Source organism: Pieris rapae, chromosome 19, assembly GCF_905147795.1.
Source record: "Pieris rapae chromosome 19, ilPieRapa1.1, whole genome shotgun sequence".
NCBI lineage: Eukaryota > Metazoa > Arthropoda > Insecta > Lepidoptera > Pieridae > Pieris > Pieris rapae.
In genome coordinates, this window is record NC_059527.1 from 8,218,298 (window position 1) to 8,246,027 (window position 27,730).

General features: G+C 31.7%; 1 protein-coding gene across 2 annotated transcripts; it reads right to left on the minus strand.

Annotated features, from left to right (window-relative positions):
• On the minus strand, positions 1-26,605 carry LOC111003953. 2 transcript variants are annotated; one of them, XM_022274752.2, is made up of 4 exons: positions 26,514-26,605; positions 19,757-20,234; positions 5,210-5,362; positions 1-3,094 (listed from the first exon to the last, which is right to left on the minus strand). In XM_022274752.2, exons 2-4 carry the CDS (start codon positions 19,825-19,827, stop codon positions 550-552), a joined length of 2,769 nt encoding a protein of 922 aa, XP_022130444.2. In that variant the 5' UTR covers positions 19,828-20,234; positions 26,514-26,605; the 3' UTR covers positions 1-549. The 2 variants fall into 2 exon arrangements, with proteins under 2 accessions (XP_022130444.2, XP_022130438.2); XM_022274746.2 differs by lacking the exons at positions 19,757-20,234; positions 26,514-26,605 and adding an exon at positions 13,737-13,813.
• Positions 26,606-27,730: the final 1,125 nt, after the last annotated feature.

Consider the following 27,730-nt stretch of genomic DNA (forward strand, 5'->3'; position numbering starts at 1 on the left):
TAACATCATAAAAATTTATTTGTTATGATCATAATTACTCATGTACACAAAAACTGATTAATATACAATAATCGATGTGTAAGAACGATTGTTTTTTAAGTTTTATACATATAAAATACATCACATTATATTATATAAACAGTCTAGCTTCATTAAAAACTTAAATTTAAAGATAGTAGAAAAACTTGCCTACTACCATATATAAATTCAGCAGGTCTACCTCAAATATTAGAAAATCGAGGACAACATTCTGAAGTTATATAATTAATAACTTAAGTATTAATAAAATATTTTATTTATAATTAACAACCCTGAGCTTCTAATTAGCCTCCTATTTAACAGTCTAAAGAGTTTTTGATAGTAGAATAATACTTTAAATCAAATAATGTATTGTAAAATAAGTTCAGCAAGTAAAGCGTCACAAATCTGTAAATTTTTGATAATTGTAATGTTTAAAATTGCTGTAAATTAAACAGTCTCAATAAAAATCTCAAATCATATTATGTAATCTAAAATAAATGCAATTCTAGAAATATAAATCTACTAATCCTAATGAGATGCATCAGATGCCGCCCTCTGTATTGATTCCTCCATACTTCTTAAGTAATTATTTAGAGATTTTGAAGTATTTTGTAGTATACTTAGACCTAATCTGTACTTAAACTCAACCAATCGTTGTAAGAAGCCAAAAAATCCATTACTAGTCGATGCCGGTGGATATGTTAGGATTTCTGGATAGTCTGTTGGCTGTTTAGTTGTTTTAGTTACAGTAGACATGGTTGAAGTACTTTCCAGTTTTATCTCCGTTGTTGTATCTGCTTGTAAATTTTTCTCTGTATTTGTAATATCACTGTTTTTTTTCATATCAGCTTGAGAGCTTGAAGATGGTAAAATTTCATAAATTCTAAATGACTTCGTTGTAATTTCTATATCATTTGACATGTCTGTTGTTTTGTCTTTTGAGTCCTCAATAGGTATAGTTGAAACGCTTTCAACTAATTCCTCCATTTTGGCATTTTCAATTGTTTGTGGAATATGAGGTACATATCCAAGAGCCTCATCTATTTCATTACTTAAAAAAACTTCCTTTTCCTTTTTATTTGCAGCTTCTAAAATTTCTTCAATAGCGACACCTCTTTTCAAACGTAAGCTTCTACGTTTCCTATCTAGTTTTCTGGGTCCATGTTCTGGAACAACTGCAGGTGTATCAGAGTCGCTTAATTCTTTTGGAACATTGCCAACAACGAATTTGTTTTCTGCACTTTCGTTATCACTATTTGAATCTTCATTATATTTATTTTCTTCCGATTGTTCTGATTCATTATTAGAACCAAGGTACATAGATGTCTGAGAATATGTAACAGGACTAGTTGTTGTTTCTCCGTAAAACTGAGGATCATACGGATACACAGGTTTAAAATCTGTGTCCGCTGATGGTTTCACTCCATAAACAACCGAACCCGATGACTCACCGCCATAAGAAGTTGCATCTGACGGTCCAGTTTGAGGAGCGGCAAATATAGGTTCAACAGCTGGATAAGATGTAGTATATGCATGCCTTGTTTCATACTGAGGACGACGATGGTAATTTAAAGGCTCAGAATAAACAGCACCATGAGCAATACCAGTTTTTTGTTGTGGGTAATGCACGCCGTAATTAGGATCGTACTTGGTTACATGCCTATACCTGATATCTTGTTGTTCCTTTTTTGCCGGATAACGGGCGTTATAATTAGTCTGTGCCGCGTAAGGGTTTAATTTCTGTTTGGCATGTGCGGGCATACCTGCCAGCACTGTTCCCAACATTTCTTCTTCAGGTTGACCATTGCCTTCATTTGCATATTCTTCGGCATTATTTTTATAAATGTCGTCTTTTTTGTCAACTTCGAAAGTTCTCCTTACGGGAGTGGCAAAGGGATATAAGAAATAACTCGCAATACCTACTAAGCCAGCTAAACCAATTACGCCTACTCCAACAGAAGGCATGACCTCTCTAGAAAAGTAGTTGTAAATTTGACTTGTGAATGGCCCAGTGGCCTTTGTAGGTTTTTTAGATGTTTTTGTAGTTTTTGTTTTATTTGCCGTTTTTAATTCCGTAGATGAAGATGTTTGAGCTGGTTTTGGTTTTGAAACTTTACGTTTCTTTGTCTTGGTCTTTTTCTTAGTAGATCGCTTGGGCTTCTTTGTAGTACTAGGTGGTGTACTTACTTCTAACTCAATTTCTTGTTCTTTTGCTTCTAATGGTAGCAAAGCTGACTGAGTTGATACGGGAGCTAATGTAGTACTAGGTTTATGCTTTAGTTTATCCTTCTTTTTATTTGCTTTTGAAGGAACCTTTACGACAGGAATAATGGGAACCTGTTCTTTGTTGGTGATTTCTTTAATTTGTGATTCAGTAGTTGATATCGTAGTTGTTGTAGTGGTAGAGGCTACACGAGGTGGCGAATTCTTGTTTTTCTGAACATTCGTTAGAACTGTATCTTTAATTTTATTATAGACATTTTCATTAATTGCAGAACCGCTGGCCACCAAGTCTGATTTATTTGTGCTACCTATAATTGGTCTTTTAGGCACCGATGGTTTATTTTGAGGTCTTTTAGGTTTATTTTTCGTAGGCTTAGATTTCTTGTTTTCATCAATTTTAGTTGGTTCGGTAGCTAATGTGGAATTTTCTTTATTAACTGGGTTATTTAACAAAATCCAAGTTGATATTCCTTCATTGGTTGTGGATGATTCAGCATGAGGAGGGCTAACTCTATTTTCTAATTCCAACTCTTCCATTGATACAGGAACAGCAACTCCAGCGTGTGAATAATCATTAATCTCATCTCCGTCTTCATTTCTTGTACGAATTTTATTTTTTTGTACGACTTGAGTTTTTATTTTAGGGGGTATTCTCGTATCAGGTACGAGTGGCGTATCTAATGAATTATTAACAGCCGGTTCTAGTAATTGATCTGCAACTTTTTTAATAGAATCCTTTATGGCTGGAGACTTATTTTTCACTTCTCTTGGTGTACTTTCTAATGCAGCAATTGGAACTCCAATCGTTGGGGAATATGCATTTTGTACATCTGCTACAACCGGAGTTACCCTGAAATTATAAATTAGATGTATATAATACATATATGTCTCTCAATTGGAAACGGGCTGTCTTAATGTATGCGGTTGCGTTTATATCAAAATAAAACAAAAATAGTTTTTCAGTATTTTAATTAAATTCTGCTTAAATAACACTATAATACATAAAAATATAATATTATAAATATATAAATAATAAAATATATCTTAAATCTAAAACTGAATAAATTAATTACCTATATCTATTTTAATCACACAATATGTGTTGAAGAATTACTAATATCTTACAAATAAGATACATCCTAATAATTATATTTAATGGTTAAATAATATAATTATACCTAAATAAAGTACTTAGACTAACGGTAACAACATTTTACAATTAAACGAGTATTTTACACTACGATTGCCGTCAGTCACTTTTTTAATGCAAATAAAAATATTCTTTAAAGAAAACGAAACCAATATCATGGATTTTTTTAATTACTTATTTATTTTATATAATTGTCCTATTTCTAAATCCTAATTGTAGTAATTACTTTTTGTTGTATGTTATTATATATTTATATTTCTTTTTTTCCTTTTAACGCTTTGTTTTCTATTATTTAGTATTTCTCTAACAGTTGTCATCCATTGTTTGAGTTTATTAAACCAAGCCTGTCTATTACGGCTTACATTGTTTTGTACATTTAAATTTGTGGATCTAGAAAGCACACGCCGTTGCATCCAATTACTATAAGCTAAGTTTGAGTTCCACGTGTCATAATTATCAAGCCATCTCCTTTGAGGGCCATAGAAGCCAATATCTGGAGCTTGTCTAGCATAAGTTAATACCCACGGAGCGAATAATGCAGCAATCCCAGAAGTACTAGCAACTAGAAGTATGATAGGAGTCAGTATAAAGGAAAGAGCAGGAAAACTAAGAGGATTGATTGACGCCAGCCAACTAAAAGCACTTATAGCAGGGCGAAAGAAACTTATTATAGATGACAAACCAAATCCATCGTCTTCGTCATCTTTTGTTGGACGAGATAACGCAGATATAGGAGAACTCTGTTGTGCAAAATTTGTATATTCAGCAGATTCTGCTTGTATAGCGTCATTAGCTGCATTATAATTCGACAACTCTAGACTCTCAATGGCCTCACTTTCATCTTCTTCGTTTTCGTCTGAATAATTATTTGAAGATTCTTCACTTTCAGAGTTACCATCTGGTAATCCAAATATATCAGTTAATGTGCTATCTGTATCTTCTTCTGATTCTACAACAACGTTTTTGTTCACAACATTTGTATTAACAGCGATATTTAAATCAGGACAAGCTTCTTTGCCCTGACCCTGGAAAGTGTTGTTAAGTGTAAGAAAAATTGTTGGACAGTCATCAGAAGTTGCAGCATATTCTTCAGGTCTTATAACTATTCTATCCGTGTAACCTGTAGTTGGAGGAAACGTTGTGACTTCAAAGTTATTAGGATAATTTGGGTAATTATTGTAAGGGGGTTTAGTATACTTTATAGGTTTTACAGTGCTTGGTTTTTGTGTACTGTGAAAGTGATCATGCCAAGATGGAGGATAACCTACATTTGTTATAATAGGAGTAGGTGTGGGTTTACTATATATAAATGATGGTCTAGTTGAGGAAGCATATGGATGCTTATCAATAAATTGAAAGTTATTAGAATAAATATGGGTTTCTTCAGAGTATTGCGAATGAGGATAGTAATTTTGTGAGTATCGTTTATCTGATATGTGTGCATTTATATCGTCATTAATTTCTGTACTTGTATAATAATTGTGGATTAAGCTAGCGGACATATTATCTTCATCTTCTCGAGAAAACTCTAAATTATCATCTTTTACACTATCGGTCCATTTGGTTATAACTTTTTTAATTACTGGTTTTATTGTTTTTGCAGTGGAGGGGTTATTAACAGAATTAGATTTCACCCGATTTTGTTTTGTTTTAAATGTTTTGCGTAATAATCTATTAGTTCTATTGGTTTGAGTACCTCCTGGAAATTGATCTAGAATAAACGGTGCTATGTACTGTAAAAAACTCGTATTGTAAAAATTACCTGATTTATGTACTCTATCTAATACTCTAGAACTATCAACCCTAAATCTATACCTTAACGGTGACTCTGTCGTCTCAGCATAACTAATCGAAGTGGTTAACGATTCTTGAGGTCGCGAAAACACAAACGGACACACAAATACAACTAAAACTAAAGTTCTTTTAAAATCACTTTTTCGTCGCGTCATTGTTGACACTGCGCAATACCTGTAACAAAGAAAAAAATATAAGTTAATGGTTCCACTTACAATACAAAAATACGTTTACTACACGTTTAGTACCCAGTTTCAGGTTTTCAAAACTATTAAATAACATGTTTATGCCTTGTAACGTTTTTTTTTACAGAACAGGGGGCAAACGGGCAGGGGGCTCACCGGATGTTAAGTGATACCCATGGACACTCTGAATGCCAGAGGGCTCGCGAGTGCGTTGCCGGCCTTTTAAGAATTGTTAAAACGTTTTTGTTTTTTTAATGAATATCTAAGCTTCATACCGTTAGTTAAGCCTAGTCTCTTTTATAACAAGAAACATAATATACATTTCACATCCAACAGAGGTGAACTCGAGAATGACCCGTTGAGAAACAAGAAAAAACCGGAATAGGCATCAAAAACCTGCTCTCGTACAAATACCGTTACATGGTAATAAAATAACAAGCTGTGAGATTCCTAATGGAAAATGTAAATATGGGAAAATACAGAGATCCCTCAACATTTATCTATATAAATCATACTCTTCATAAAAATCTTTATTTTGCTCTCATAATTAATCAAAATCTTTTAATTGGTTTTATAGCTAAGACTTGTTAATGTATACATAAATTATAAATACTCTGATAGTTAAATGATACCCAGAAAAGGTTTGAATAAAAAAGCTTAGTTTTAAGAAAAAATTTAATGCATATTTAGTATTTTATAATAATTATAAGAATAGAACAAATGTTTTTAAATCCTACTTTAGCTAGTGTTTATAGAAAACTATTAGTACTATATGAAAAAAAAACAAAAACTAAGCAGGTATTCATTTTATCTCAGTTTTAATGCATACATTCCTGTGGTTATATCATATAGAAATACCCACTGATTCACACACTTTCTTTGTCACGACAACTTATTATTTTATCTGCATATTATTCTACGTGCAACGAATAGCAAATTCCTTTGTACATATTTCAATACATTTTCTTATTTTCCTAAGAAACTATTCAATAAATATTTTGAAGAGGAAATTGTGTTTTTGTACATCATATCTTAAGAACAGCATAACGGATTTTGATGCGGTTTTCATTAGTATGTAGTTATTCCAGAGTAAGGTACAAACTCTGTAATAAGTCTACAGTTATCTTAATCTTTAATATATATAAGTCTACAGTTATCTTAATCTTTAATATATATAAATCTCCTGTCACAATGTTTGTCCGAGATGGACTCCTAAACTACTTAACCGATTTTAACTTAAATTGGCACACCGTTAGCAGTCTGGTCCAACTTAAGAGATAGAATAGCTTATATCTCAATTTATACTCGCAATATTAGTTTATTGCAAGTATTTGTTTATTATTTGATTTTTTTGATTTACAATTCTAACAGATGGCGCTGTGATAAAAATACCAACGTTTCACATAAGTTCTCCTACCGTTTCCCTTGAATAGTTAACTACTATGTAATATAACAAAAACCTTAGGCACAGCAACGCTTGGCCGAGTCTGCTAGTAGACTATATAACTGTTTAATTGAAACTAATTCGCTGTTTTGCTGATGATTTTTTTCTGCTTTAAGTACCAAAAAATCTTGGTAATTTTATTCTTTTTTATTGTGTGTTTGTCTTTTCTTGTATATGTTTAGATAAATTGTCATACAGTTTATAAAGAAGATTTTATAAAATAATCAGTAGATTTCGTAATATGCATGATGTTGTAGACTTAATAAATAAATAAACTGTTTAGCTGAAGGCACTGCACAACACAGTGCGATTGTAAAGATACTGACTCCAAGTGGTTATTTTCTGTTAAAGAAACATATAACTAATATGTGGTTATGTTTGTCCGCTAATAGAAAAGGATGTAATGAGTGATGTGGCTCGAGTTCATTATTTTGGTGATGGAGCGGTAAAACATACCATACTTCCGTTAACCTCTTTTTTATTACTTAACATTAGAAGAGGTTTCTGCCTGTTTGCCTATCATTAAAATATAAAATGAGCGTAGCATACGTACGTACGTAGCGTACGTTTGTAGTAAAAGCGACATAAACGAAAGAAAAAGGGTGTCGGGTTTTTTGAGTTTGTTTTTTTCAAAAGGGTGTCAGTGTTCGCGCGCATCATAAAAAATTACTCTCATCATTTGTCATTGCCGCAAAAGAAGTATAATTTCATGTGTTTAATGATGTTCAGGTTTCATTAATATAGAGACAGACATGCTTATGATTATCTAAAATAATTTCACTTTTATAATATTATATTTGAATGGTTTATTTAAATTGTTTTGTCTAATGTACGTTACTTACATAAGCACTTGTAAAATGTTATGTAAAAAAAGACTAAAAATATATTTCTTCCCGATTCTTTGCAGAAGAAACATAAGATTTTTCTTATTTTCTATAAAGTTAATATCGATTAGAGCAACGTCACCATAGGTGAATGCCCTCTCGGCCATGACACAGAACTTCGTAAACACCGCATTACTGACCTAGATAACAACCCGTTTACTTTTCCGTTACTTTAAATCCTTATGGACCTCAATATTAATTTTTGGAGGTATATTTCATTCAGGATCTTTACTATACATTAAATGAAGGATAATGATATCTCATAGGGTTGAGTATCATTGCTATGCTACACGTATTGTAATTGAATAGTTTGCTATCTTAATAATTAAACCTTTAATTTAGTTTCTTTGTTAATGTTCCAGCCATTTTAGATTCATCGCTAGATGGCAAGCGGCAAGAAAATGGGACGGGCATCGATGTGGGATGCTACTTGTATGGACACGTTAGCCCCATCACACCTACCTCGGACAAGCAAAAAATCGCGGTAGAGCAGTCGGAAATTATAATCGGCTGAAATATAAAACTCTGCCCTTCAACTTCGATTTTCCTCCGATTATAGTTTTGGAGTAGAGACTTCGGCTGGTTGGGGTTTGGTAGATTGTACCGGTAATCCCAAAACTATTACCTCGCTCAACATAAGTTTTATAGTTTTTTTAGTTATAAGTTTCGCCAATGAGTCATGTACTTGATGCTAGAGTTTTTTGTCTAATATATTTAAGGGGTTAGGCGCTGTATGCTGAAATACAGGTTCACACCTAGTTAAGCGTCAGATAAACCTGACTAATTTTTGTTTATATAACTAGCGCAATTAGATGTAAGTTTTTCCTGTAAAACAAATTGAAATAAATTATTATTAGTATTAACTAATAAGTATCGCAATCCAGCCAGGATATGCTACTAGCATTTTCTGGCCAACGACTGCTACGGGGACCAAACTTTGTAAATTGGTTTTACTTTTATATTTATTATTCGGTTAAGAATAGTAAATACTATATAAGTATGTTGGGATTTGATATGATATTAAATAATGTAAAAATAAATAAAGTTCTATAAATTATGTATGATTTAACATGCGGTGGCTAATGGAACGGTGAAACCGTTGTATAGTCTATATTAATATTATTCAAATAAACCGCTAGTAACGAAGAAAACAGAAGCGTACTGAACTTCTCTAAAATCAATGTTTTCTGCATTATCTACTTTGTTCTAAATATGGTATTTAAAAAAAATAATATACGTTTAAGTATCATTTGTTTGGATTTTTTTTCTTAAATTGAAATCAAACAAATTAAATTTTCTTTTGAACTGCAATCATTCCATCAGTATTTTCTTATGACGTTGTCACGATTTTTTTCCAGGAATCAAACTCCCTCTGAACAGCTGAGTATATAGAATACATTTCTGTGACTAGCCCCTATAGTCTCTGATACAATTAACCTTTCGAAAGTTTCTTTGTTAAGGCCAAGAGTTCAAATAAGGATGTCACACAATAAAAGAAGGCTCATTAGCCTACTTTACTTTTCCTCAACGGTAATTTCGTATTCGAAATTTGAATATTCACCGATCATTTAAAAGAGATTTCTTCTAAGTGGTCACATTTAAATTGCTTTCCTTTAAATATATCTTTAATATTTTTTGGTCCAAATTCGCGGCGATAGGTGGCGTTAAACATAATAGTTGAAACTTATCATATTAACAAATTTTTAACGAGATTTAGTCTCTTGTTAATGAATGCGAAAAAGGCTACTGTATTCTTCAAAGAAGTTTGATTACTTATGTGCGTACTTTCTAAATGAGGGAGTCATGTCTTCCTTATAATTATGATATTTATAAAGAGTTATAAAACTCGACAACAACAAATTGGATTCACGTCACAAAGCTAAGTTTATAAGCAAATACCGTAGCTGAAGTAATAAGTATATGTTTTGATATCAGAAGATAATCAGAACAATAAACAAGAAATACAGAAAGTCTAGAATCCCTCCAAAAAGGAATAATACGTTTTGAAAAACATCCAAAGTTAGACGCGATCAACAAAAATCTACTAATGTCAATCAGTCAACCTACGTATATATTTTGAATATTATTTAGGGTGTGTATATAAGCTGATTTTTTTTTAAATCAACGTAGAACGTGTCGTTGAAACTATAAGTTAACCTATCATTCCCGCAGGCCAGAGTATTATGTTAATCACATAACAGAGCTGCGTGTATCGGAATGCGTTCGTGTTTCCACTCCATCACATACAGGTTTTCCAACATCGTATACGGGGTGATGTTTTATGTCAATTTTAATATTGGTTTACACGTGCGAACAAAACGAACGTTGACGCAGCGACTAGGTAGATCAAACAATTTGGTATTTATAAGTATTAATAATTAAATTGAGTAAAACTTTGGTCACATATTGACCGCTACCAACTCCTGGAATTAATTATACTGGGTAAAATCCAGGGTAAAAGGCGTGTAGGTAGATGGAAAAATAATTGCTTTGCCACGTTAGGGATGGGTATTGCGTCTGCAGAAGAGTTAATGTATATGGCATAGGTATGAGACTAACCGCAAACCTCCTGTAATAGAGAGGCACCGAAAGAGAAGATATTAAACTCATTTTCTTTTATAGAACAGGGGGCAAACAGGCAGGACGCTCCCTGATATTAAGTATACCTCCGCCCATGGACACTCAATGCCTGAGGGCTGGCCAGTGCGTTGCCGGCTTTTAAGAATTGGTACGCTTTTTTCTTGAAGGACCCTAAGTCGAATTGGTTCGATAATCCTTCAGTGGGCAGCTGGTTCCACAAAGCGGTGGTGTGTGGAAAAAATTGTCTTGAAAAACGCTCAGGACGGCGGCCTCGATGTACGATGATGAACTTAACTGAAGGTATTAATCCGAACAACTCCTCTAAACACTCCATGGTAATAATAATAATAAATAGAATATTATCTTCAGTTTATAAAATTTAATTTAAAGAACATTCAAACACAATAAAAAAAATAGGCTCTACAAAATTTTCTTTTTGTCGCAACTTCCGCTACGCGCTAGACTTAACAAACCAACATATAATTTTAACGCAACAGTATAGTTAAGTGACAGCTGCATTATTTCCTCCAAGAACTACAATTTACCACAAGTTACCATTAAACGTTGCCATCGCTCGTCTGTGACTGTTATAGTTACATAATTACTGTTATGTTTCAATCATTTTGTCCATATACGGTCCCATCTATATTTGCCGGCCTAATTTGGTCTAGTCCTATTTTTTTGGATTGTTTTTTTTATGTGATTTTAAATGTCATATGAATAACATGAAGTCTTAATGAGAATAACAATAAATCAGAATTGTTGACAAAACTTATGGTCTTAACCGTACTCTCCCACATTATACAGACATAGGCCTTTAATTCTATGTGACTGAACAGAAATTATCTTGATTCATGTGCATTTTACTTTTTTTATCTCCTTTTTTATTATTGTCTCTTTCACTTATGACAAATATTTTGGTTCCATTTTGGTTTGTCTAAGTAACTTATATAGTTTTGCGCTTCCTGCGCTAACCTTATCATACTATACATATTATGATACCTTACATATATCATATATCAGGTTTTTGCCTGGATATAAGGCCGCTAGTTGCCCTCCTTTGTATTTAATTATACCTACTATATTTCCGTATACTTGCGAAGTGTTTATAAATAAATAAAGGCAGCACGCAATTCATCCTCTGCGGTGCTTAAGCTCTTAAAAAACTTTATATAATTAATTTAAATAGTCCGATTTATTTTTGAAGTGATTCTTCTTACGGCGCATAAGGGGAAAATGTTTATGGAACGTCACGTAAATGTGCAGCGTTTTTATCGAAGAAAAGGGAGAGAGCAATAGAGAGAGTAAGAAAGGGAGATCGAGAAAAATACACGCTATTGGTTGATGTATTCGTTTAGTAGTAATTGTCATTAGCACATATACAGTGTATAAACAGTGTGAATATAGATATATTTGTATACTTGCTTACAGATTTTATAAAATTATACTGGTACATAATCACCGAGTCTTTTACCTTAGTAATAATTAATTTACAAAGAAGTTTCACTTGTGTACTGACATGTGTACTTTGTACGCACGCACTTCTTCTAAATTATATTCAAGATATTGGAGGCTTTGATACAGGCCTTTTAAATCTATGACAAATACTTTCTTCAAGCTCTAAATTGAGTGTATACAATTGTTGTTCTATTGTTTTAAAATTAAAGGTCAGGCAATAGTCCCGTTAAGCGTGACGAGCTAACGATAGAGGAATTTAGCACGAGTTCGTATTGAGGTTTATAGAATCTAAATCTTTAGTATTATAATAATAAAATTAAAGAATAAAGCAAACCTAAAGTTGGGAAAATATTAATTTAAAGGAATATTGTTTGTTCTAACATAACAGTCTGAGTTTAAAGAAATAAAATCAACATATAATTTTCTTTCTGTTGCTTTCCGGCACGAAATCTCCTACACAGTCTAATTATATTATTTTAACTAAAATGATCATTTGTCTCTTTCCTTCAGCTTAAAAACAATTTGACAAAGAGAGACGAAAGATTATTTTTCTTAAAACAGATAGTAATTATTATGAATTTTAATACGTATCTATGCTGGGTTTGATATCGAAGAAATGCAAATGTTTCTTTAAACGTCTCCATACACAATGCATAATAAATAAATAAATATCTTTGACAAATCAATGTGTCATAGTCAAGCGATTGACAGATGTCAAAAGCCTGAAGCAAAATACTAAATAAGAGGATCGTGTCTATGGTCAACACAATCAATGTATTAAATAACAATCCAAATAATACGTTTTTATCCTCTTTAGCTAAAGGTAATTCAGTTATGCAATGTTCAATTTACATTATTAAATATAACTGAATCTTATTCATGTTAATATAGGTCATATAATAATATGATCCAAAGTAAAATTGAATATCAGTTACGGAGCGAAAGTGACCTTAATTTCTCGAACTATCGGGAAATACTGCACCGATGGACATTGGAATTAATACTTTCACCTGCGTTTTATTGACATTGTATTGGCTATATATCGGCGTCCTTTAGCTTAAATACCTAATTTAAGCTTAAGGACGCCGATATAGGAAATCCAAAAAATTATGCCTTCTATATTCGAAATTCAAATCAATTTGTTTATGTTTTTTCTACGTACTGTATATTATAAAAATATTTCAGTTTTCATTGTTGAAACGTAGGCTTTTTTAAATCATAGTAATCAATACGAATAAAAGAATATTCATTTGATTTCGTGTAATATAATGTATCAGAAATAATCAAGCAATATTAATTAGTTATAACTGTTAATGATATAGCTCAACTTGCATCTACATATTTTTTTGCATTTTTAGATAATTTCGTCATATGTAGTAATTTTTTTTTATTTCCAGATTTTTGCTCGTTATGCGCGCATATACCTGTAGATTATAGGTTATGTCTTTCTCTAGAAAGTGTTATAGCTATTTTTGAATTAAATTTAAAATCAGTTTTCCACTTTGGAATAAATATATTATATCCGTATATTGATTTAATTACAGAATTTCTGAATGTAACTAAATGGAAGTGTATAAATATATTTAAATGTAATTATTTTCATAATATAGTATAATTATAAATATTCTAGTAGTACTTAGGTGGAGTACATTTTCTATTATTTTATAATTTAATGATTGTTGTAATGATTTCACATAGGAAATTCAAAACTGAATTTGAAACTTAAGAATAGTATTTTTGTTTATGATTTGACAACATTTAACTGACCCAACCTAACAATAAACAATGTAAAGAATTTTATTTTGATTTAATTAATCCTGCAGGCCTTTGTCATTCATTATCAGGATATAAACATTCACAAAATTATGAATTAAATATATTATTTATTACCAATTGTTTGTAAGAAAAATAATCGTTGAATATTCTCAAATTATAACCGCCTACATAAATAGATTTAAATAGAGAAGACTCCCATAGGATAAGATCCCGTTACTTACCGTTAAAATTGTTCACAACACACACGCGTCAACAACTGTGCCTACAGACAAACTGATCGTCGAACGACCATTTACCATTTACCAACGGTATACTGTACTACTTCTTATAACGCATACTTAGCTAAGTTAACTTTGTTTACTATTTATCAAATATTTAATCGTACAGCGTGTAGCAGTGTGCACTTATGAACAAATTTAAAAAAAATACATTTGAAGGATTAAAAAAAAAATGGCAAAGTGATGTCAGTCGTGTATGCAAGAACATATTATTATAGAAAATAGAATAAGTCGATTTATATGCCATTTATTGAGCTACATAAGTAGCCTTTAACTAATCAGACATTAATCTCAGATTCAGAGTGGAGACACCGTAGCTAAGCATATTAATAAGTTGTACCGTTGTCAAGTAATCATCGGTACGAATTAGTATTTATACAACTTAGCAATTATTTTAGCCACTGGAGCCTTCGGTCGTGCCAGTTAGTGTTCAGAAGATACTCCACCAGCCTTTAACGATGGTCTTTTAATCGTGGTCTCTCGCTGGACAATTAAAACGTACTGTATACTGTAATTCATTTCGGTAATCTATTTTGACTGCAACATCAGGACTTACGAATGAAGATATATTTAATTATTTATTTTCAGTTACAATAATTAAGGACTGACTTTTATAAGATATTTTCTGAAAATATATGAAAAAATATGCCTATAAAAATATGCCAGGTGAATTCTTTAAAATACATGAATACAATGTGATATGATGAACGTTAAAATATGCGACAAATAACTATTATATTTTTAGTTTATAACGCCATCTTGTGATAGACAAATAAACACTGACAATGTGCTTAAGTTCAATTTAACATTAGTGTTGATACCGAAATAGAGATGTCTCTGTCTGTCACAAACTTTTGTTAATTTATTTCCTTCTTGGAAATAAAAGCAGTTTGTTGGGTTTTTTAAATATTTTATTTTTTTGTGTTCTTGTTTCATTATGATTACTTAATATATTTTCACGCACGGAAAATGCTAAAATGAACCTTTTACCTAGTGTTGCGCTAGATGGCGCTTTACTATACTTTAAGTTTCTAATATGCTTTTAATTGATTATCGAAATTTTTACAAAATTTTAGTTACTTGTGATAAAGACTAATACTATGCCTGGAAATTTATTTGTTCTCTCACATTTTGATTTTCTTTATATTATAAAAGTTGTATTTAAGTTAATTGCTTTACGAACTCTATTCCAGAAAGGTATAGAAAGAAAATAAAGATATATAAATTTGTAAAGCGAAATTTTGAATACTAAATTTTACAAACAGTGTAACTTATGCCAATTACTTGTTCCATCAAAAAACATATCTACTGAGCTCATTGTTAGATACGGGTAAAAACTAAAAACTGCCTTCACGGGGGAAGGCGGGGATTCCTTTACTCTCGCACTACGCTCACTCCCGTGAGTTTCTGTCCTGCCACAGGCGATTGACGACCTAGCGGCACACACAGGAGACACCCTTCGGTTAGTTGCGGGGAAAGCCCATTAGAGCCGAGGTACGCTCTACAAAACTGTCCGAGCTGTCAAGACCCATCAGGTCAACAGCGAGAATCTATTTTAAAAAATTGCCACTGGGGCCTTTAGGTTGAAGGAACTGTTTATTTATTTATTAACACTTCGTTGAATTACATAAAAGGTAAAAAAAAATATATTAAACATAATTTAATGAAAAGCAACTGGCGGCCTTATCGCTTTAGAGCGATTTCTTCCAGACAACCACCATTGTTTACCATTCCTACTCCACAAACCATTACATCGGTTCCAGATGTATACGCATTAGAAGTTATATTTCTTTGGAGAAACAAGATAAAAATCTTTAAGAAAAATTTATTCGAATTAATATTAAAAAATTAACTTATATGTTGTATAGTTAGAACTTCAGGGTTTCAATGTGACGGTGTGCGTGCGCATCATAAAAATTTAAGCCCTCATTTTTCCCTAACGCGCCAAATGAAGTTAAGTTCAATAATGTCTTGTATTTATTATTATAAGATCTTTAAAAACGACTGGATTCCTAGCAATTTTCTTCTGGTCTATTAAAATAATCAATAATTTATCATCATAATTACAACCGTACAGATTAGATCAGTAGACGTAATCTGTGACTCGATTTGCCTCGCTTTCGTACTAAACGTGAGTCGGTGACAATTTCATGGTCTATTGAGAGAAAATATATTTTATATGCAGCGATTTAAGTCCCGTAAAACCTAAATGGGACTTGGTAGATTATAATGATAAATATGGTAAGTTGATAATAGAAAGCAAGGTAAATAAATACTTTTGTGCCTTTTGGAAAACAAATCACTTAACATCAGATGAGCCACCTGCCCGTTTGCCCCCTGTTCTATAAAAAATATATATTGTATATATTTTCCGGACAGGATATCATACAAGATAGGGCATAGCAAACGAGCCTAACGGATAACCAGATAAGGCAGTTACAGCAGCCTATGGACACCCATGTTAGTGGGTGCGTTGGAGACCATTGAAGGAGTACGCTTTTTGTATTGGTGAACGCCTTTGGAAGATTCACTTGGAGCCGATTCCAGTAAAGTTTGTGCAAGTGTTGAATGGAGGGCCAGCGTCATTTAATAGGAACTAGAACTTGTCTATTTATTTATGAGGGTTCATAAGCAGTCACCACGTTTGATTGCAGATTAGGAGGTCTCAAATTTGGGACCAAAAAATTATAGTGTATGTTGTACTTTCAGCTGTCGGAACTTAATCGTACTTCTGTTTTACTACTACTGTAATATAGATGTCTACGCAGTCTTGTCTCCTGCGACAAAAGCCAGTGTCAAAAGTCATTTAACCTATACCTTAGAAAATGTATAATTATTTACGTATGTTATAAATTTAAAAGAACAAAACTGTATGATATAATAAAAACCAATGACATAATCACTTTCATCACTTTCTTTGTGGCTATTTATATCTTTTGTTTTCTTGTTTATTTAAGGGCTTCATGGTTCAATAATATTGCTGATAAAGCATCACAAATCGGCCAATAGTCTTATATAATATACCACGACTAGCTTCCTCACAACTCGTCTGCGTTTTCGTATATTTTATATCTTTGCTGAAGAGATCGCAACCGAAGGAGGTTTATTTTAGAATTATGTATAAGCATTCAGCAGGTACCGCACTATCTATTGGAGAAAACCTTAAAACTAGTTTTTGAGTTTATTAAATTCAATATCAAATGAAAGTAGACCCAGTTTAGTTCTATGTATAATGATGTAAGAATTACCAACCAAAATAACGAAAGTATACTTTAAGGGCTCTGAAGTACTGAACTGTTCCTTAAATACTTGTTGCTATGAATAATTAAATTATGTTCGTAAACAATTTGTAAAAAGTGATGCTAGGAACGAAAATTCATATAAAATAGATATGGGTCCTGGCAAATCTATCTTCACTCTCTTCGTTGGAATGTCGTCCTATCGAGTTCATATTGAGAGTGAAGGGAGAGAATGTATTAAGACAATTTCATTAACCGATAACAAATAAGTGAGAATATTAAGGTATAATTTACATACTAGCTGGCCCGAAGTGAAGCTCTTACGAGTTCTTATAACTTACTTGCACATATACAATTATTCTTTTGTACACTGATAAGCAATCGACTTATTCGTGATATATTTTAACATACCTACGATACGTTTAGTTCAAAGAAATGTCGCAAGCTTTTATCAAAAGTATTTTGGTTTCAAATGTTCTATAATTTCAAACTAAGCCAGTTTACACGATTTTAAGTTTCGTGCCTAAGGTTATGTCCATATTCAAAAAAATTTTGCAATGATAAATTTTACCTACAACATTTATTTTGTCATCAAAACAATTAATGATTGCCTAAAATTATAAACAAATCATGATTATCACACGGAAATAATTCGTTAAACGTTGACCACCGAAATAGAAAATATAAACAAGAGCGTGAAAAACAATTGAAATACATTTAAAACTATTTGATCAACAAGTATATTAAATCGCAATAAACAGAAAACAAGGTGACATCGCCAAGAGTGGCATGAATGGTGGGAAAAATTTCTAGCCTCAATCATACACAAGCACTATTTTGTGTATTATAACGTCATTTGTCACTGCCATGAAATAAAATATTCAAAATACAGTATTATTAGTTATTTACAGTTTCATTTACACTTTGCACATAATTAATGATCTAATCAATCAATGAAAATCTAATATTCACGTGCGGGCCTATAATTTTGGCACTCAAGGCAATCCTTGTCCTTAACACACACATTTTCTTCATCAAAAGCGTTCCAGCCGTTTTGCAGTTGTATAACGAACACATTCACTGAAGATTTATACATACATATATATACCAGCGGTTTATTTGCTGTTTAGATAAATAACTGATTTGTGTATTTAAACCATCCAGGGCGCCACCCAAACACATAGGTTTAAGAGGAGTTCAGTTATATACACACATATAGAGATATACCCTCTTGTGTATTTTTATATTCCATTTAAATTCAGTAAAAAACAATTTACCGTGTAATATTTCTATGTCTAATAAAAATTTATCGCAAGCATATTTTTAATCAACCAAGTTAATAATCGTGATGGCATTATATTATAACAGTATCTATGTTATTAAACCGTATCAAAGCGTCATTGAACGAAAGATAGTTATTTACGATAAGTATGGAAGCGACAAAGGCGGAACGAATTCAAAGACATAATAACTTAATTGTGAAGTAGCAAGCCGATACTGATTTAACTCTCTGTAATGATTCGGACAAATCATTATTAGTCAGTGTAAAGGCCCATGTTAAGATTTCCCATTGTACTGAAACTAACATATCGACGGAAAATAATGTATTTTCTAATACTAAACCTAAACCTTTTTTAAATACATTCATGAGGAATAAATCATAGATAATCTGTGAGTGTCAAACGCACTACAAACAAAACAAAACTCTAATTTTAATAATATGTACAAAAAGGAAAAATTTAATTAAGTTTTTATAATCCTAGCATGTATAGTTTATGAAAAGCTTTTTGCGTCTGGTGAATAGTTCTTTTTTGTGACAGCTAAATACACTTTCTTATTATATTTATATGTATATTATATTTATATGACGGCGATAGCAGATGTCTATAAAGAAAAATAATCAGCGTAAGACACGCACAAATATTTCAATTTCAAATTCAAAAATAATTTATTCATGTAGGTTACATAATGTAAACTTATGAACGTCAAAAAAGTAAATATACATTGAATGCTTCTAATTTTACATTTACTGCCAGCTCTCAAAACAAGGGCGTAGAACGGAAGAGAAGATGGCAATAAACTCTCTGCCATTCTTTTTAATTGCCAACATTTTTTCTTTAACACAACGTTTATAAGGAGCTGCAACCATTACACCATGTTCCAAATGACATCTTTAGTAATAAATGAATTAAAAACAAAGATTAGTCATCTATATAGGTATATAGTCGAAATAGGACCACGCACTTACATTCTCGTGGGAACAACACGCAAATACATAGTAGAAACTAATAACACAACATACACGAATATAATCAAGTACTATTAGTCACCACGAGTAGCACCCGTTCACGAGTATGACGCATGGCCAGCCATCGGCCCCCTCGCCATATTTTAGGGAGAGAGACAATCCGAGGCATGGCCGCCGCCACATTTTTGCCATGACACGTTACAACTTAAGGTAATTTATTTATTTATTAACACTTCGTTGCATTACGTAAAAGGAAAAAAAAATAAACATAATTTGATGAAAAGCAACTGGCGGCCTTATCGCTTTGGAGCGATTTCTTCCAGGCAACCACTGTGAGTAAAGGAATAAAAAAAAACATGGATTAAATTACATAAGGTAGGCAAGAAGTGCAAAAATAGATATTACAAATACAATAAGAAAAAGGAAAAAACATACTTAACGGTAATGTCCAATTTCAAAAATATTTTATTACTTACCCGCCATCCGCTGGTTTATTGTTCACTGCATTTTCTTCATTTCCTTTCAAAAAGCCTAGATGACCTTTCATATACTCATTCCAATCATCCGCAAATTCTTAACGCTCAATAAATTTTTACTTTCAATTGCATATCTATAAATGGGCATTGTTTTTGCTCGCTAATCTTCATTTGGTGTGAGTGCAAATCGTATTGCGTAACAGTTCGTTGTTCTAAACATCGTTAGTTCATTGTTTAAATTCACATCAAGTTTTCTCTTCTCGATTTAGATTAGATGTTTATCCATTTCTCATATCAATCACAGTAATTTTAAGTTTAAAGGTTTGTTCATATTTCATAATCGGTTGCTTATTAATATTTTTTTGAATTTCCGGTTCTCCCTTTTTTGGAAAAGTAAAAGCGATGACATACAATATTTCTTATGGTGTAGAAACTCCAGCAATTTGTTCAACACGCTGTTCTTAACAACCTCCGGTGTCTGCAATCAAACAATTACATGTAATGTTTTACTTTCAATATATTGTGAATCTGATTGTATAATGCATTCTACGTAGACCAATACATGTGGTATTTTTCTTTAAAACAGTTTAAAGAATGAAAAAAAAAGATTATTTGATGCACTAACAAAAAAGGTAAAAATACAAATTAGTTACACATTAGAACTTTAGGTCGTAATTCTGTCACATAATGTCCTGTACAGTAAACGCAGACTTTTTATTTATTTATATTATCATTCGCATGTATACAGTGTGTAAACAGTTTGAAAATACAAATACATGGAGTGATTATATGGTACATGACCTATTGGTTTACCTTAGTAATAAATAATTAATTTACAATGAAGTTTCACTTCTGACACGTGTACTTTGTAGGCACGCACTTTTTATTATTATTAATGATAACTTAAATGGTATGTGTGATTTAAATAATTTAAAAAGTAATTTACAGGTTTAATGTCTGGAATGCGACGTATTTGGGTAAGGATTAATATTAAGGGCCTGTTTCACAATGTCCGGATAAGTTCCAAATAAGCTATTTGTTACTTATTTGTAGGATAAACAGTATTTTTGCGTTTCACGACTGTCAGATAGCGCTATTTGTCATGAAATGCCAAGTATCTTATTCGGAACTTTTGTCTTTCGAATAATTTATGTGTTGCATAGCTATTTGGCACTTTATCCATACATTGTGAAACAGGCCCTAACTGACATAATAGTATATATTTTAAACTGATAGTTAAGGTGCTAATATGTCAGCTGAGCACGTATATATATGAACTAACAATATAACATTTACTTCTATGTATGTAAAATTTTAGCTATAAAAATGTTGTATATAAAAAAGTTTCCGGTACGTTAAAAAAGTTGTTTATATCGGCTTAATGATCTGGACAACTCACTTTTCACAGAATGATGAATTACTAAGGATATTGTTAATGAAAATATAAATAATTGTTACCGGTACAAGTATTTCATTTTAATTAAACTTTATCAATGCGTATAGTTCACACGCTAACCAAATAATCGAATTCAGAATTGGAATTTATAAACACAAATTCATTTTGAGTATGCAAAGCTCAGTCCTGTACCTCTTCCCATGTTATTCCGGACTATCATCCCATCGGAAACGGTGTTTCATGGGATTCAAAATTCCAGACTTAGGCATTGTACCTATAGTATCTCATATTATGACTTCTACGGCTGAATAAAACCAGCCAAAACGGTGACTTTAAATCAATAATAGTAGGATATCATTTCCTTTTAACAATGATTTTATCAGTTTAGTTCGCGCAGCACGAGATCGATCTAAGGGTCGGGTTTCCATTAATTTTTCGTCAGTCCAGTTATAAACGATTGATTATATTTAACGTGACCAGATGTCCCGTTTTGAACGCGATTGTCCCGTCTTCCAATGGGTGTCCCGGTGTCTCCTATAATATGAACTGCGAGACGAAAAACCCCGTTTTCAGATAATTTGAGCTGAACATATAAAAACGTACCGAGAATTTCATTCTTATTTGAAATCGTCACCAGTTATATTAAAACAAATTTCTTTTTATGATAAATATAACTAAATATTTGGTACCTATATTTTGTGATTCGTAACTAATCAACTAACTTTTCTAAATAAAGAAAATTAAAAAAATGTCATTTCTCTGTCTCTCCTAATTTTTTGACCTAAATTAAAGCAATGTCCCATTTGGAGCGAAATAAAATAGTTATATATACTCTATATCCTACGACGATATGACTCAACAAATTTGAAGTGAGTAAAACCGCAGGGCGCAACTACTTAAATGTTTAATATATTCAGTACACACTTTCATTTGACTTTCTTAATACCAAATCGTTTTACATGGCTCGAGCATCCAGGACGGAAAATGCACGACTTATTTCTGATTGAGGTCAAATCTCAAATATAATCACGAAGCAACAACTCACGACATTTCTTAATATTTAGTCGATTTGTTGGTTACGGTTTGATATGGGTTTGATGAAGTCATTATGAGTTTTTTTATGGATACATATATTAAACAAAGCTTTCGTGGTCAGAGATGAAAGCTATAAAGCACTGGAAAGTCTGCGCCACGTGAATTCGTGTTTAAATCCGTTAAATGTATGTTTAATTTCGGTTTTATAGTTTTTTTTAATAATAGCAAAATTCTTCAAAAATAATAAAAACTAACCTAAGTAATCATTTGTTGATAATTAACAGCAACTTTTTTTATAAAAATGAGGTATATGACTGCGGTAATTACTGTTATATTTTTTTTATATGATTTTTTATATAATTATTGGATCTAAGTAAAACTTTTTTCTCTTCTATCTCTAGGAAGATATTCTACCTAAGTGGTCCAGACTTACGACCGGAAAGAAGATCGCTCATGCAATTACCTATTTCTGGTAGCTTGTGGAGGGGAAGTTCAGTCAGTTACACAAGAAATGGTAAATCTTGCCCTGATCGGGAATCGAACCCGATATCCCAGGCGTTCCATCTACAAGAGAGGCTTGGACCTACCACAATCTGTCTAAACAATACTTCAGCCGCAAGTAATTATAACTTTTAAATATATAAAATTTTATTGATTTCATTTTAAATTATCCAAAAAATAAACTTCAACTTTTTTTTGTGTTTGGCTTTCCAACTTTGTGATTTAAACTTTGATAAATAAATTTTTACGATTACGAACATTACTGCTTAATTGGACAATCTCATTTATTTTCTCCAACACCGTGTTATTAGTTAAGGCAGAAGTATTAATACCAATTATATATACTTTTAATTAAACATTAAGATCAATTTCGTGTAATGAATAAAATGAAAGGTTTTTTTTTATCTCGTCACTGTTAATTAATCTGTCAGCACTCAATAAGAGACTATAAAAACTAAAAACAGGGTGTGGTACAGTAATATAAACATTATTGTTATTAAATAATTAATTACACATTAGACATTTATAAGATACTAGCGGATCCGACAGACGTTGTCCTGTCTAGATACGTCTTTAATTAGAAAATTTCAAACTTTTTTTAATAAGCTAAAACATTCTGGACTATTTTGATGAAAATTATTATTCAAATGTTATGACAATATCTAACGATCCAGCACATGGTCTACAATAACACAATGATAACAAAACTTTTTTTTAATTTGATCGCAGCGCTAACTGTCGGGACAGACTAAAATTAAAATTCGAATATTATTTAAAATTTGACAGTGCGCCGTCTGTCGGATCCAATGTAAAACATTCCAAAATCAACAACTACTAATTAATTAAAAAAAACATTGTCCAGCGGACAAAATTGTGAATCTAAACCATTCTCGAATCTCCACGAACACACACAAAAAATTTCATCAAAATTGGTCCAGTCGTTTAGGAGGAGTTCAGTCACATACACACGCACACAAGAAATATATATATTAAGATAAGGATTGGACCAAGCACAGACCATACTGTTGTAATTTAAATTTATTAAAGAGTTTTTATACTATGACTTTTATGGCTTCAGCGTGCGACTCTCATACCTGAGGTCGTAGGTTCGATCCCGGGCTGTGCACCAATGGAGTTTCTTTCTATGTGCGCATTTAACCTTTGCTCGAACGATGAAGGAAAACATCGTGAGGAAACCGACATGTCTTATACCCAAAAATTAGACGTCGTGAGTCAGGCACTGGAGGCTGATGACCTACTTGCCTATTAGATTTAAAAATAATCATGAAACAGATTCAGAAATCTGAGGCCAGGACCTAAATAGGTTGTAGCGCCACTGATTTATTTATTTATATCTTCCAGGTTGCAGTCATACAAATCTGTAATATGCATTATCTATTAATTATATAGTCCATTGTTATCCCGTGAAAGTGAGTTGTTTCTAGGCCAGGCACTGCACTGCATACGAAGTGATTTATGTTATTCCGTCACTTAGAAATGTAAGCAAATCTTGAATCGAAAGTTATGTGCAGCAGGTATTAGTTTTCTGGTAACTAGGTTTATAAGAAGAAATACTTAAAATAATGAAATTATTAATTTCAATCGTCTTTTGTCTTATTGTCAATAAAATTAAAATTAACAATTGCACATTTACTTGTTTTGTAAAAGATGACTGACTTCTTTTCCATATTTCCATATAAACACCTAATTAATCAAAATGTACCCATAAATAACTCTTAACTTTAAGTAAAACTAAGATAATGGATGTTCTTTTAAGTAATTCAATTATTCCCATTTTATTTAAAAACTAATTAATTAAAAAAAATAACAAAAGCAAGAATACCTAAATAAAAATTTCTTCAAATATCCATAAAATATATTCAAAATGAACTAATAAGCATTGTATAATAAGTTCTCTAATGTGTTCAATAATAAATAATATAATATAAAGTTTTCATTAATTTATATACCAGCATTATGTTCCTATAGGAATTCGTAGCTAAGCCCAATCATAAAGATCAATAAAAAATTAACGTACTTTACAAAGTTGAAGAACTTTCTATGGGATTTTACTCATTAATTACCGCTTTGAGAGTTTTTTAATTGAATCATCAATTTTTAGTATAGTAATGATGTCTATTAGACGGTCGATTAAGAATTTACTATCATTGACATTTTTTAATTTATTTAACTCGACTGGCGTGTTTTCCAGTGATAAGATTTAATATAATTTAAGTTATTAAAACTGGCCCTTCCTTTACATACAGTGAGAAAGTTTTCCATTTCCGTTTTCCTATTCGGTGGTGAAAAGCAAACACGTGCTGCATCGTTGACAAAGCCATATTGACTTATAGTGATACTGTAATATCACAAAATGCGGTAAGTTTTTTTGCCATGCCATTGCTCTAAAGAGCTGTCAAATCTACTAAACCCTCAAGGCATTTGTCTTTGGATTCATTGACATTTAATAACTACATGATATATTTTACTATCTAGTCTGGTCCTCACAAGACAGAAAAGAGAGAGAAGATATAACTGTTTTTGTTTCACTATTGTAAATTTCGTCATGTTAGCGGCTTTTGGCGTACTCGCTACAAAGAACAAATTCCTAGACGACACCAACATCGTCTAATTTATACCTAATATTGTATAAGTGTAATCTGTTGTGGATGCATCCAATGTGTTTGTATTGTGTTTTATTTTTGACTTTGTTTTTATTATAAGGATGTATCTGTCTGGTTTCCCAATAAATAAATAAATAATATGCAACAGGTTTCAACAGGTATGTTTGGGACATATGCACCGAATGGCGGAGAGCTGAACTCCAATTTCCTAACTGAACTTACAATCTGGTAGCAAGAGAAAACTTGATTAGAAAAAACAGTTGTTCGAAGGTGAACGCAAGAAGCACGAAAGAGTGAGTTTTGATTTAAATCAAGTCAATATGATATATTATATGGATTTTCGCTCATTGAATTCATTCATTATTTAAGTATACATTTTACTCCATTTTTAAAACTAAACTACTTAGAACTACTTTCATAATATTTTGCGAATTTCTTTTGTCACGTCTGCAGTTAAAAGTCACAGTTAAATGATAACATAGTTATGTAAGCGCATAACTTGTCGCTGTCTAACAGTGTGAAAATTTTTTTATAAACGGGTTCAATAATGTTTCGACACTATATGTATGTGTGCGATTTTTTTGTATTAATGACAAATAATTCAGATTATCGCAAAAATTAAAACGTATTTATACTTAAAGTATTTATGAATACCTATGTAAAGTAGAAAAATTATTATTTATGCTGGACGGGAAGCAAATGAGCAGGCGGTAAAGGCCGCACAGACAGATTCTGTGCCAGGTTCCAGTGGGTAAAGTTTAAATAAAAAAGGTTCGATTGCACGGAAAACTATTTTTCTTTTAATTTTATTATTAAATAATTTTGTTTTCTCTATTAATATTTTTTATTTGTATGCTTCAGTTCAGTATATTCCAATTTTGTGTTTTTCATATTCCTCATCATATTTAAGTAAAAAGAAATGCTTGGAACATAGTAGTATATTAATAAGGCATAGTATGTAAACCGGGTCGTCTAAGTATGGCACACGACATAATAACTATCATTATATAGATTTAATCAGGCACCTACAAATTAATTTACGATTTCTAAATCATATCCAAAAAAGGATTTTATAATTTTGCACATTTAAAATTTGTTTTATAAGTAACATATAACTCTTAATTAGAGAGTAAACATTTAAAACAATGGATTATATGAAACAATGATAATAAATGTGAGCATAGTAATGTCTAATACTTACAAAAATTTTCTCACATTTCACTTCACATTCACTTTTTATAAACATATAATATATTTAACATAGTAAGCGACCGCACATCACTGTTTACTTTGTCATAATGATTGCTAGTTTGATACCACCATACAAGTGCATTTATTGTTTGCAAGCGATTAATAACTTTATATCAACGACGTAAAGTCCTTTTTCGTTTAGAGTTATATTTAATGATCGTTACACGGGCAATTACATTTGATGGCGATTTTTTGCGGATCAATTTGGGTCTAGTAGCAAACTGCTAGTAGCTGTAATGATAACTATCATTATTATTTCTCTTTTATAATTGTGTGATATGCTTGTGATCATGTTGAACAAGCAAAAAAAGCAAAGTTGATTCTGGTTCCAGTAGTGGATGGCGATACTCTTAGTAAAATTTTGAAGAAGGAATTTTGCAGACGGGTTGAGATATTTTAATACTCAGAGCCTCGGAAAACTTTGTAAACCCGTCCTGTACCTGGTATAACTGACATCCGAATATACATAACTATGAGAAACTCAGAATATAGTATTTTTACTATGCTATTGGTGCCTTAATAGAGATCGCAGCCTGAAGAAAATTCCCAACAATCAAAACCATAATAGAAGTAACTCTTGGGCCATATGCGTCAAGTACACATGCCGTAATTAAATATTTAAATCGGTCCTGGTAGTGACAGCTTTTCTTACTCTATGTAAGTTCGCACTATAAAGTACACAGACCAATTATTTTTATTTAATGTTTTATTTATGTTATTATTATCATCTCAACTTTAGATTATATTAGTATTATTATATATAGCATCTAAAAGTAATAAATTTATAGATAGTAAAGTTTTCTCGTGATGGATTTCTAAAAAAAATGGCTAAACGATTTATTTATTTATTTTTTTCTAAATTATTATCCCAACTAACCTAACCTTAAAATGTAACAACTAAAATATATTATTAAAAGTAGTCCCTTGAGGCAAGGTTCCGAAGATACTGGCAGCGTTCCCCCGTTGAATAGCTAGACTAATTCTTTTTCCGAGATAGTTGTCAGCGTCTGATAACATAACATTTTATATCTTAACCTACACGTTTTAAATCAAGAAAGTAACTAATAATTATTATAATCAGCGCGTGTATATGAGGTATAAGATTAGGACAAATTTATTATTTATTTGTATATACCTAGTGGTAGTGTAGTAGGTACCTACTTAGTG